The following is a 13,958-nucleotide window of genomic DNA, read 5'->3' as shown; positions in this document are numbered from 1 at the left end:
AAAAAAAGGTTTTAACCACATCACATATTACACACATTTGACCAAAAACTCAATTCAAAATACCTGCACTGAACCGGTTCCCATTGGGAACCAACCGGTGGAAAAGGGGCATCAGAGTTATGGGGGTCCTTGAAATTAAAAATGTTTGAGAACCGCTGTACACTAAATGGAATTAGAGCCTTAATTAGTATCATCGGTAACACCTGTGAAGGAAGTAGGGACGGCCCGGAAGAAGGAAGGAAGAATTATTCTGTGTGCATAGAGCCCATTTATGCACTTTCAGTGATGTGAGGAATATAATACCATACATACCATTCATTATATTGTGTCAGCCATGTGTGAATTTGAACTTTGTCTGGGGAAGTAATGATGGAAGTGGCCTGTTCTGTACCAAAGAGGCCATCAGTCCCAACCCTGCAAATAGCAGATCTACAAGATCACAACTCCTGGGAGCTAGATTTTCTATTATATGTTCGTATAAATCAGGCTTGAGGACTATCCATTTCTCTGTTGACTCTGTCTCTATTGCACTTATTGTCACCAGTGTCAGTGTGCCATGCTTCCCACTCTAACCCCCTGGGCACTCATATCCTTTCAACCAAGAACATTTTCTGAACCTTCTTCCTTTATACCATCACACCTTTTTGTCCTTTCTGTCCTTTCTGTTCTACATAATACACTTCTTTATGATCTAAGTCAGTGGTTCTCAACAAGTGGTCCGGGGACCACCAGTGGTCCTTGAGGGGGTTCCAGGTAGTCACCAGCTAAATGATGGAGAGTTGGTAACCAAATGGACCCTTATAGATCTTTAACTCTTGAGAGCGTAACGTAACCTTAACCTTACGGGTCCATTTGGTTTCATTTTACACTCTCAAGAGTTTTTTTTAAATCTAAATTACTTAATTTATAACAAGTCTACACAATTAGAGAATGTTAAATAATTGTTGACTTTTTGATCAACGTTTGCCTCACCTACGTATGGTACCAGATCAACAGCATGGAATTGTGGACAAATATAGAATAAGAAAAGAAAATATTCTTTAGTCTTGGGTCTGAGAGGCTAAGGGCTCCATTTTCGTCACCGCTAAACCCCTTATCCCTAAACTAATTTTGTTTTACTATTTTGAAAAACATACAAGCTCACAACGTGTAGATCGGTTAGTTGAACTATTCCAAAATTACTTTCAAAATAGTAAAGAATAAATAAAGGCAAAGTAGTTTAGGGATAAGGGGTTTAGCATGGATGAAAATAGAGCCATAAATGTCATCAAATGGTGCTCTGTGGCTCAAATGCCCACGAAATAATGGACCTTATTATGAAAAAGGTTGAAAACCACTGGTCTATGTATCTTATTGTCCCCCCGTGATCTCTTCTGTCACCGTGTCCGTCAAAGTCTCTTCTGTCACCGTGTCCGTCAAAGTCTCTTCTGTCACCGTGTCCGTCAAAGTCCCGTCCTGTGTCCATTCTCTTCTGTCACCGTGTCCGTCAAAGTCCCGTCCTGTGTCCATTCTCTTCTGTCACCGTGTCCGTCAAAGTCCCGTCCTGTGTCCATTCTCTTCTGTCACCGTGTCCGTCAAAGTCCCGTCCTGTGTCCATTCTCTTCTGTCACCGTGTCCGTCAAAGTCCCGTCCTGTGTCCATTCTCTCTCCAGTCTCCTCTGTTGTTGTCAAATAAATAAATAAAATTTGCTATTTTCTTATCCACTGTGAGATCTGTTGTTTTGTCCTCTTTTCATGTCTCCTGGCTGTCATTTCTCTTCAAGTCATGCTTTCATCCAAACATCATTCATCCATGTTCACTCACAGGCTCCTCCTCGGCAGCGCCTCAGAAAGGCACTGAAGGATTCTGCTACTTGCAGTGCAACTCATTTCATCCCAGAATAGTGTGATAGATCATCTTTTTCTTTTCTTTTATCCAGGCTTTCTTTGTCTGAGCTTTGTCACTTATCCTTACCTTTATCTTTACCACTTTCAACCTGGTGTCCCTATTTTGGGCACGTCATTATAGGCAAAAATTGTCAAACGTAGTCAAAAATAGCCAAAATAGTAGATCCTGCCTGATGATGCTATGAACTTGTAGATCTGCTATCTTTGCTGTTCTTCTTCTTGTGACGAAATATAGGGCTTATACGACAGCACTGTGTGTGTGTGTGTGTGTGTGTGTGTGTGTGTGTGTGTGTGTGTGTGTGTGTGTGTGTGTGTGTGTGTGTGTGTGTGTGTGTGTGTGTGTGTGTGTGTGTGTGTGTGTGTGTGAGAGAGAGAGAGGAGTGGAGGAGTCAGGTGGCTCAGGTGACTCCAAATATAGCTAACTAATCTCTCATAATGAGATACACCATGAGCATATCCCTGAGTAACCTCAAGTTCACACACGCATGCACCATCCCACACACACACACACACACACACGCAAGACACACATGCACGCACGCACGCACGCACGCACGCATTTGTGTGCCCATCAGACACCTGCTCTATACCTCTTTGCCCTCTTGTGCCATTTCAGTCCCTCTCGTGTGTGTGTGTGTGTGTGCGTGTGTCTGTGTGTCTGTGTGTGTCTGTGTGTATGCGTGCATGGCTGCTACATGCGTATGTTTGTGTGCGTAGTCTGCGTACATGTGTGTGCGCTCGTGTGTGTGTGTGCGTGCGTGTGTCCCTCTCAGTGCCCAGGTAGCAAAAATGCTGAGAGAGGGTAAGAAGAACTGTAAGGTAGTTTTTCACTGTCTGTTCTGATGTGGCCATCCTTTGAGAGAGAGAGAGAGAGAGAGAGAGAGAGAGAGAGAGAGAGAGAGAGAGAGAGAGAGAGAGAGTGGGAGAGAGAGAGAGAGAGAGAGGAGAGAGAGAGAGAGAGAGAGAGAGAGAGAGAGAGAGAGCGGGAGGTAGAGAGAGAGAGAGAGAGAGAGGGAGGTAGAGAGAGAGAGAACAGTAGAATAGTGCTTTGCCAGCAGAAAGCAGCAGTGTGGCTCTGAACTGAACTGCCGCTTCAGCAGAGAGCTGGTGGCACTCAAGCAGGTTTGGTCTACTTCACACACACACACACACACACACACACACACACACACACACACACACACACACACACACACACACACACACACACACTCACACCTATGAGGGCGAACTATCTGGCAGTCACAGTGCATGGTTCACCAGAACACACACACACCGACATGAATATGTGTATGCGTTCATCAGGCACCCACTTCCGTATAGGCTATACGGTATAAGTCCGCACACACTACAGCAACCTGTGTGTGCCGCACGCACGCACGCACGCACGCACGCACGCACGCACGCACGCACGCACGCACGCACGCACGCACGCACGCACGCACGCACGCACGCACGCACGCACGCACGCACGCACGCACGCAGAACCTTGATAATGCTGACAGCAGGTAAGCAACTGAGCTGGGCTCTGTCTGTGTGGAGGTTTCTCTGTGTGGCCTCATCGCCGTATATACCTCAGAGACTGGTTAGCTAGACGTGTGCTGCTGCCAGTCTCTCTCTCTGTCTCTCTCTCTCTCTCTCTGTCTCTCTGTCTCTCTCTCTCTCTCTCTCTCTCTCTGTGTGTGTCTGTCCGTCTGGCTGTCTGTGTGTTTGTGGCAGTCAGTCAGTGACTGATGGCGGGCCCTGGCTGGAGGCTGCTCCACTTGGGATGTGTCACCACACTCTCTGTGACAGCCAGCTCTGCTGCTGCACTGACAGGTAAGCACTTTTGGAAGTCAACAAAGAACCTGTAGCGAGAGAGACAGAGTGAGAGAGAGATAGAAATAAAGTAGAGCGTCTTACAGAATGTGCATGAGCTGAGTCTTTTTTATTTTTTATTATTCTTTTTTGCTGAGGCCTTGAGCTGGCTTGTTGTTCTTATTAATTTGCATTATGTTAAGTCATTGATTCCTCAAGCTTACGTTTGCAGACCTAGTTGTGAAATGTTGCGATTTCTTTCCCGTCAAATGTACCGTTCAGCACAGTGACTACAACTATAAGACAAGATTTTAACCACATGAACCTACGAGCTCACAAGGTGCAGATATTTAGTGTAGAGGGAGAATAGGAGGGGCTACAGTGCAGCATATTGTGGATGACTTCAGTGAGTGATACTTACCTGTGGTGACTTTGTCTCTGTGATGGCAGTAGCAGCTCAGAGTGTCACAACAGCCGCTACGCCTCCCGGTATTACTGACGTGAGTGAGCGACATCCTCCATCTCTGCTCTGTGGGGACAGTCATAATTAATCACTGTCCACATGAGAGAAGTGATTTAGATCTGATTGAATGTGTTGGCCTGCGCTGTGCTCTGCTGCTGTGTGTGTGTGTGTGTGTGTGTGTGTGTGTGTGTGTGTGTGTGTGTGTGTGTGTGTGTGTGTGTGTGTGTGTGCGTGTGCGTGTGCGTGCATGCATGTGGAATTGAGTAATTTCAATCCTGATGGTGGTGGTAGAGTTGGGTGTGTGCTCAGCAGTACATGTTGGTGTTTTTGCTTGTTGGACCAGAAGCGCGCTGGTTAAGCAGCGCTACGCTCCCTGAACACAGTGCTGGTTAAACAGCGCTACGCTCCCTGAACACATGTGCTGGTTAAACAGCGCTATATACGCTCCCTGAACACAGTGCTGGTTAAACAGCGCTATACGCTCCCTGAACACAGTGCTGGCTTTCCGGTGATAGAATGGCCACCAACGTAATCAAAAAGGTCAACCATAGAACAAGATTCCTTTACAGGATCTCCTTACTGGTCGACAAAAACACCTTGAAGACCTTAACAGGAGCCCTTGTACAGGGTTTCTTTGACTATGCATGCACCTCCTGGAACCACAGCACCTCAAAGGCCCATAAAACCAGGCTCCAGACTTCCCAAAACAAACTGATCAGGCTCCTACTTGACCTCGCCCCCCGAACCCACCTCACCCCTGCCCACTTCGACAGGCTGGAATGGCTTAGGGTCGACGACAGAGTACAGCATCTTGCAATGGGTCTGGTCCACAAGATTCGATACACCACCAAGATACCCATGTACCTGTCTAGATACTTCCTTAATGTTAACGAAGTCCACACCCACAACACCAGAGGGAGTGCAACGAACCATGTACAACCCAGATTCGGCACAAACAAGGGACTAAATTATTTTCGCTCCTATGCCACAAAAATGTGGAACGCCCTACCAACAGTCATTAAGACATGCAAATCCCTTGACTCCTTCAAAACCGCTCTCAAAGGGCACCTACGGACGGCTGCAATTCGAAACTGGCCCCTGTAAAATCGGAATCCCTCAAACACGGACGCAAGGACAACACAAGAGACGGTCGCGGCCACACAGCCAACTCAAGGTATGGCCACTGAGCCGACTTGGGGACCCAACGCAAGGACAACACAAGAGACGGTCACGGCCACACAGCCAACTCAAGGTACGGCCACTGAGCCGACTTGGGGACCCAACACAAGGACAACACAAGAGATGGTCACGGCCACACAGCCAACTCAAGGTACGGCCACGGAGCCGACTTGGGGACCCAACGCAGCTCCTCCAAGGAAAACAAACAAATGAACGGAGCTGAACGTGAATCCCCCCCACCGCCCACCCCTTTTTTTCCCTCACTGTATATGTTTCTTTTCCCTTTTTACCTCCTTTATGATGAATTCCTGTTCTGTCCTTTGTCTATATAGAAGTGTCTATTTGTACGTCTCTAAATGTTTTTGATGAATTGAACATTGTGGACCCTATTGGAAACAAGTGTAATGCTTAATTGGGTCGTCCACTCACAGTTAACAGCCTTTGTATTGAGTTTGAACACAGTGCTGGTTAAACAGCGCTACGCTCCCTGAACACAGTGCTGGTTAAACAGCGCTATACGCTCCCTGAACACAGTGCTGGTTAAACAGCACTACGCTCCCTGAACACAGTGCTGGTTAAACAGCGCTATACGCTCCCTGAACACAGTGCTGGTTAAACAGCACTACACTCCCTGAACACAGTGCTGGTTAAACAGCGCTACGCTCCCTGAACACAGTGCTGGTTAAACAGCGCTATACGCTCCCTGAACACAGTGCTGGTTAAACAGCACTACGCTCCCTGAACACAGTGCTGGTTAAACAGCGCTACGCTCCCTGAACACAGTGCTGGTTAAACAGCGCTACACTCCCTGAACACAGTGCTGGTTAAACAGCTCTACGCTCCCTGAACACAGTGCTGGTTAAACAGCGCTACGCTCCCTGAACACAGTGCTGGTTAAACAGCTCTACGCTCCCTGAACACAGTGCTGGTTAAACAGCACTACGCTCCCTGAACACAGTGCTGGTTAAACAGCTCTACGCTCCCTGAACACAGTGCTGGTTAAACAGCACTACGCTCCCTGAACACAGTGCTGGTTAAACAGCACTACGCTCCCTGAACACAGTGCTGGTTAAACAGCACTATACGCTCCCTGAACACAGTGCTGGTTAAACAGCACTATACGCTCCCTGAACACAGTGCTGGTTAAACAGCACTACGCTCCCTGAACACAGTGCTGGTTAAACAGCGCTACGCTCCCTGAACACAGTGCTGGTTAAACAGCTCTACGCTCCCTGAACACAGTGCTGGTTAAACAGCACTACGCTCCCTGAACACAGTGCTGGTTAAACAGCACTATACGCTCCCTGAACACAGTGCTGGTTAAACAGCACTATACGCTCCCTGAACACAGTGCTGGTTAAACAGCACTACGCTCCCTGAACACAGTGCTGGTTAAACAGCACTACGCTCCCTGAACACAGTGCTGGTTAAACAGTGCTATGCTCCCTGAACACAGTGCTGGTTAAAAAGCACTACGCTCCCTGAACACAGTGCTGGTTAAACAGCACTACGCTCCCTGAACACAGTGCTGGTTAAACAGCACTACGCTCCCTGAACACAGTGCTGGTTAAACAGCACTACGCTCCCTGAACACAGTGCTGGTTAAACAGCACTACGCTCCCTGAACACAGTGCTGGTTAAACAGCACTACGCTCCCTGAACACAGTGCTGGTTAAACAGCACTACGCTCCCTGAACACAGTGCTGGTTAAACAGCACTACGCTCCCTGAACACAGTGCTGGTTAAACAGCACTACGCTCCCTGAACACAGTGCTGGTTAAACAGCGCTACGCTCCCTGAACACAGTGCTGGTTAAACAGCACTACGCTCCCTGAACACAGTGCTGGTTAAACAGCGCTACGCTCCCTGAACACAGTGCTGGTTAAACAGCGCTACGCTCCCTGAACACAGTGCTGGTTAAACAGCACTACGCTCCCTGAACACAGTGCTGGTTAAACAGCGCTACGCTCCCTGAACACAGTGCTGGTTAAACAGCGCTACGCTCCCTGAACACAGTGCTGGTTAAACAGCACTACGCTCCCTGAACACAGTGCTGGTTAAACAGCACTACGCTCCCTGAACACAGTGCTGGTTAAACAGCGCTACGCTCCCTGAACACAGTGCTGGTTAAACAGCACTACGCTCCCTGAACACAGTGCTGGTTAAACAGCACTACGCTCCCTGAACACAGTGCTGGTTAAACAGCGCTACGCTCCCTGAACACAGTGCTGGTTAAACAGCGCTACGCTCCCTGAACACAGTGCTGGTTAAACAGCACTACGCTCCCTGAACACAGTGCTGGTTAAACAGCGCTACGCTCCCTGAACACAGTGCTGGTTAAACAGCGCTACGCTCCCTGAACACAGTGCTGGTTAAACAGCGCTACGCTCCCTGAACACAGTGCTGGTTAAACAGCACTACGCTCCCTGAACACAGTGCTGGTTAAACAGCACTACGCTCCCTGAACACAGTGCTGGTTAAACAGCACTACGCTCCCTGAACACAGTGCTGGTTAAACAGCACTACGCTCCCTGAACACAGTGCTGGTTAAACAGCACTACGCTCCCTGAACACAGTGCTGGTTAAACAGCGCTACGCTCCCTGAACACAGTGCTGGTTAAACAGCACTACGCTCCCTGAACACAGTGCTGGTTAAACAGCGCTACGCTCCCTGAACACAGTGCTGGTTAAACAGCGCTACGCTCCCTGAACACAGTGCTGGTTAAACAGCACTACGCTCCCTGAACACAGTGCTGGTTAAACAGCACTACGCTCCCTGAACACAGTGCTGGTTAAACAGCGCTACGCTCCCTGAACACAGTGCTGGTTAAACAGCACTACGCTCCCTGAACACAGTGCTGGTTAAACAGCGCTACGCTCCCTGAACACAGTGCTGGTTAAACAGCACTACGCTCCCTGAACACAGTGCTGGTTAAACAGCGCTACGCTCCCTGAACACAGTGCTGGTTAAACAGCGCTACGCTCCCTGAACACAGTGCTGGTTAAACAGCACTACGCTCCCTGAACACAGTGCTGGTTAAACAGCTCTACGCTCCCTGAACACAGTGCTGGTTAAACAGCACTACGCTCCCTGAACACAGTGCTGGTTAAACAGCGCTACGCTCCCTGAACACAGTGCTGGTTAAACAGCACTACGCTCCCTGAACACAGTGCTGGTTAAACAGCACTACGCTCCCTGAACACAGTGCTGGTTAAACAGCACTACGCTCCCTGAACACAGTGCTGGTTAAACAGCACTACGCTCCCTGAACACAGTGCTGGTTAAACAGCGCTACGCTCCCTGAACACAGTGCTGGTTAAACAGCGCTACGCTCCCTGAACACAGTGCTGGTTAAACAGCACTACGCTCCCTGAACACAGTGCTGGTTAAACAGCACTACGCTCCCTGAACACAGTGCTGGTTAAACAGCACTACGCTCCCTGAACACAGTGCTGGTTAAACAGCACTACGCTCCCTGAACACAGTGCTGGTTAAACAGCGCTACGCTCCCTGAACACAGTGCTGGTTAAACAGCACTACGCTCCCTGAACACAGTGCTGGTTAAACAGCACTACGCTCCCTGAACACAGTGCTGGTTAAACAGCACTACGCTCCCTGAACACAGTGCTGGTTAAACAGCTACGCTCCCTGAACACAGTGCTGGTTAAACAGCGCTACGCTCCCTGAACACAGTGCTAAGCTGGTTTCACAAGGCATTAATATAATAGAACGGAACGCTCCATGCAGAGCAGCTCTGTTTCTATGAGAGGCATGTCTTCATACAATGTGTGTGTGTGTGTGTGTGTGTGTGTGTGTGTGTGTGTGTGTGTGTGTGTGTGTGTGTGTGTGTGTGTGTGACTGTGGTGGTGGTGATGGTGGTGGGCTCTTTTTGGCAGTGGGTGTTCTCAATCCTGGCAGTCGGGAAGCGACTGTTTGTTGCACATGTATGTATTTATGTATGTAGAATGTACATACTGTATGCATACGTTCATTTTGCACTTAGCAAATCAGAGCAGATCATCAGGCAGGATCGTGTGTGTGTGTGTGTGTGTGTGTGTGTGTGTGTGTGTGTGTTGAGTTGCGTGCATGCGTGTGTGTATGTGTGTGTGTGTGCGTGTGTGTGTGTGTGTGTGTGTGTGTGTGTGTGTGTGTGTGTGTGTGTGTGTGTGTGATCCTCTGCAGACGGAGCGTGCTCCGTACAGCTCTCGGGTGGCGGCGATATTGGCGCCCTGTCTGGTGGGTGTGGCCATAGTCTTGGCGCTGGCTGTGGCGCTGGCTGTGGCCAGGCTGCGGGAGCGGCGACAGACGGAGGGAGGTTTCAGCCCACAGCGACTTGAGACCCTCGGTGGTCCCAGCCCCTCTGCTGGTGGTCCCAGCCCCCCCGCTGGTGGTCCCAGCCCCCCCGCTGGGCTGACAAGCGCATCCATCAACACGCTGGCAGCGCGTGTGGAGCGCCTGGTCTAATGTAGCTATTTCTGTGTGTGTGTGTGTGTGTATGTGCGTGTGTGCGTGTGCGTGTGCGTGTGCGTGTGCGTGTGCGTGTGCGCGCGCAAGCGTGTGTGTGTGTGTGTGTGTGAGGGAGGGAGTGAGCTAGAGCAGATGCATCCTCATCCTCACTCACACCCTATATACCACCTGGGTCCTCTGTTACTACCCATGACTCTCCATTAGGGCCAGCTCGCTCCTTCACTGATTCCTTCTCTCCTTTCCCCTCCCTCCCTCCCTCCCTCCTTCCCTCCCTCCCTCCTTCCCTCCCTCCCTCCTTCCCTCCCTGCATGCTTCAAGCTGACTGCTGCCGAGGCCGTGACCTCCTCCCGCCTCCTGCTGTCTGTGAGTGTGGTGACAGTGGTCCTGCTGCTGCTTCTGGTCCTGTCCTCCGTCTGCCTGGTGGTGGCGCTCAACCGCCGGGCCACCCACGGCACCTACAGCCCCAGCCGGCAGGAGAAGGACGGCTCGCGCGTGGAGATGTGGAACATCACCCAGCCGCCTCCTGTGGAGAGACTCATATGATGGGAGACACGTGGCCGTGAATGCACTTCATAGAAAAGTCCAATTAGCCGGGGAGCCAGCCGTCCAAAATTTGAGAGGACCTGTGGGGTCATGACATACTTTTTATTTGTATTTTTGAGTGGTGCAACCACTCCAAGGAACAGCAATGTCCGTGTTAACCTATGTGACTTTAACCTATGTGACTATGAGTAGCAGTAGGGGCAAAAGTGGCGCTGTTGTGCCAGAAACAGAGAGAGAGATAGTGCTGCACTGTTGCCTGCTAATGAGAGACAGAGAGAGAGAAAGGGGGGGGGGGGGGGGGGGGGGGGTTGTTGCACCACTCAGTTCACAAGGGTGTGATTTTTCTATTTATTTGGTCAATAAGGTCCACAGAATGAGAGGTTTGCTCTGCCGGCAATATCGCGAAAAGAAGTTATGGCCACATGACCACACCATAGACAACCAATAGGCCTATAAGGCAAAATGTCATCATACTTTAAGTAGCATGTGACATGTCAAACTAGGGGGTATTCATGATTCTGAATCCATTCCAAGCATTAGTTTTGCATGAAACACAAGCTCCTACCCTAAATTTGGCCATATGCACCCAAATGTGCTGACCTCGTCACATTTGTGATGACGGCTATCGCCGTTTTTAGGCTAAGGAGTGTTTTTCGTGCAAAACTAATGCTTGGAATGGATTCAGAACATTTTGCCTAATCTTGGTTGTCTATATGGTGTGGTATACAAAAATGGCCATAACTTTTTTCGCGATGTTTCCGGCAGAGCAGACCTCTCATTCTGTGGACCTTAATGACCAAGTGAATAGCAAAAACACAAATAAAAAGTATGTCATGACATCACAGGTTAATCCTTAACCGTTGAGCTTTTGGGCCTGTGGCTCCCCGGCTAAATGGTCTGTGGTGTCTCTATAAAGCCTCCGTTGCACGACAGCGTCACACATTGAAAATAGCAGACCTACAAGCACACACTATGCATCGGACTTCACCTTCACCAGAATCAGAACATTTAAAAAAGAGAATGGATTTGGAACCCCACCCTCCAGAAATGGACTGACCTTTACATTTTATCCACAAATCTTAAATCAGCGTCATTCATGTTTGTTCTATTGCTAATGTCAAAGCGAACATTCCTATTGGATGTTATTGCTGCTAAATACTGTAGTTGTAGTATACTGTAGGGGTGTAGGCTATAGAGTACTCTACTATACTGTATGTATGCTAAGGGGATATTGTAAAGCTTTTATAGTAGGCCTATTTGATCGCAGACATCATGCAAACATTCCTCACTCCCCGAACCCACCTCACCCCTGCCCACTTTGACAAGCTGGAATGGCTTAGGGTTGACGATAGCCGCAATTTGCAACTCTAGATTTTTTTATAATGGGATGAATCTAGAGTTGCAATACCCTCCATTGACTCCCCACGCATTCAATTTGCTTTTGCGATCTGCTTGTATTAAACAACGTTAAACTCACCAACATTGCAGCTCTAGGCCAAGCTTGAATTATCCTCTTTCAATCTGCCAAGCTTTTGTTTCATAATAATCCACTGTAGACATGTTATGAGCTACTTTCTGTCAAGAAATTCTGCGCAGGTGATTCTTTTTCAAAGTGTTGGAGTTTGGAAGCACTCGTCGAAGTCACTGAACGGCCCTGCGTACCACCTATTTCAAATTTGCATATATTAGTAAGTTCAACAAACCATGTGCAACCCAGATTCGGCACAAACAAGGGACTAAATTAATTTCGCTCCTATGCCACCAAAATGTGGAATGTACCAACAGTCATTAAGACATGCGAATCCCTTGACTCCTTCAAAACCGCTCTCAAAGGGCACCCATACGGATGGCTGCAATTGAGACACGTCACACCATGCATTTTGAATGAAGGCAGACAGCGATGTGTCTTTGGCCACTGACCGTATTGTTCCGTGTTGTTCCGTGTCGAGAGAACTGCAAAAGCTGGGTGTAGGAAAGCCACGCTGTGATTGGCCAGTAATCGCAGACCCCACAATGCTGGGTTGAAGACGCAGAGGGCAAGACAGTGACGTATCACTGACGTTCCACACACGTGTATGACTTGGCCACCTGGCACACAAAGTTGTGCGCTCAAATGTAATAATAGATTAGGTGAGAACTGCAAACAGGTGATTGTATTCAATTAGGTGAGAAGTATCATTATGTGACAACCATGCAAAGTTACTGTGAGCTACCGTATGACATCATGGCTCATTGTAGAATTGATAGACATTAAAAAATATATATATCATTGTTGTCGGGTGGAAACCTTGTAGGTCAGCCGTTCAATTATTAATGATTGATAAAATAAAATAAAATAGGGCAGGTCAGATTGTGGCCTCCTCCTGGTGGCGCTATAATAGGGCATAGGCCAATGTGAAAAGGGTGCCATTTCTTCTTACGCCTTGGATGGAAATTGGATGATTTGAGGCATTTTGTTCCAAAAATGTGTTTTGCAAAAATATACTTGTTGGTGGCGCTATAACAGGCCAATGTGAAAAGGGTGGGATATATTCCTCAGCCTAGTAGGAAAGTCTGTGAAATGTAAATTGCAGGTAAATGTAAATTGCATGCTGCGTTCAAAACGGGCCAATCCTGCAAACTTTGAAAGCCAATGTTAGCCATTTAGGATGGAATATGGAATATGAAATATCGTACAGATCCGTCTTGAACACATGACTATAGAGATACTGTGTAACGATTTGTGGGATTTTTGGACAGAATCTGGAGGATAATAATGGAGGTAATATCCAAAAATGTGTTTTACAAAAGTCGGCCTCCTGGTGGCGCTATAACAGGCCGTTCTGGAAAATTTGGAGCAGAGGTTCATCGTTGGCATCTAGGGAGTGTGTGTGCAAAATTTGGCATCGACCGGGTTAACGGTGCCGGAGATTAGCTGTACACAGACGTACGGACGGACGCGCGCACACACACACACACATACACACACAGAGTGCAAACATACTCTCTACCATGCCTTCGGCCTGATGGAGACAATGAAACACTGAGATACTAGATTTCTGCCCAACAATGATGATATCCGGGGTAGCTGCACTAGTTGAGCTTGTTGCTTTGGTTCAATTGACTGTGGGGTGGCATGGTCTGATTGCTGTGCAAACCTCCCCACCTCAAATAATGTTTTGTGTACATATTGTAATTTGATTTTGAATTTGATACTGTGACTTTTATTCCCCCTTTTAACACCCATTGACACGCTGTGTAAGTAGAAAACATGCTGGCTTATTTGTGTTAATTTATTGAATGCATTGGACAATTATTGTAGGAACAATGTATGTAGAGCTCAGAATGGATGTTGTTTGTATAGGCTTAGTTCTTTGTCTAACTCTAATATGTCAATATAAAGTATACCCATTTGATCAAACGATCTATTGTTCTAGCATGCTGTAATGTGTTGTGTTCCCGTGAACTGCCTCCCACACCAATTATTTCTGCAAGTGTTGTGTGTCAGATGTGTGCATGTCAACAGAGAACACGTACATTGCATAAACATGTATAATTTATTTTCAGTTCACAGTGCATACAGTTTTGTACCATGCATGGTACCAATTTACTCCTCAAGATCACATTAGATTGTTTAAGACA

General features: G+C 48.0%; 1 protein-coding gene across 1 annotated transcript in view; it reads left to right on the top strand.

Annotated features, from left to right (window-relative positions):
- The window catches only part of crb1 (crumbs cell polarity complex component 1), a gene marked incomplete at both ends in the record, with an annotated part of 39,636 nt that extends 29,299 nt beyond the window's left edge, over positions 1 to 10,337 (top strand). The window contains one exon of the mRNA XM_079505448.1: positions 10,113 to 10,337. Within this exon, the coding sequence (XP_079361574.1) occupies positions 10,113 to 10,337 (225 nt within the window). The remainder of the gene's footprint in view (positions 1 to 10,112) is intronic.
- Between the last annotated feature and the right edge of the window lie 3,621 nt (positions 10,338 to 13,958).

This window comes from Electrona antarctica (assembly GCF_951216825.1).
Source record: "Electrona antarctica genome assembly, chromosome: 7".
Classification (NCBI taxonomy): domain Eukaryota; kingdom Metazoa; phylum Chordata; class Actinopteri; order Myctophiformes; family Myctophidae; genus Electrona; species Electrona antarctica.
The sequence above is the reverse complement of the archived record's forward strand: the minus strand, read 5'-3'. Positions and strand labels throughout refer to the sequence as shown.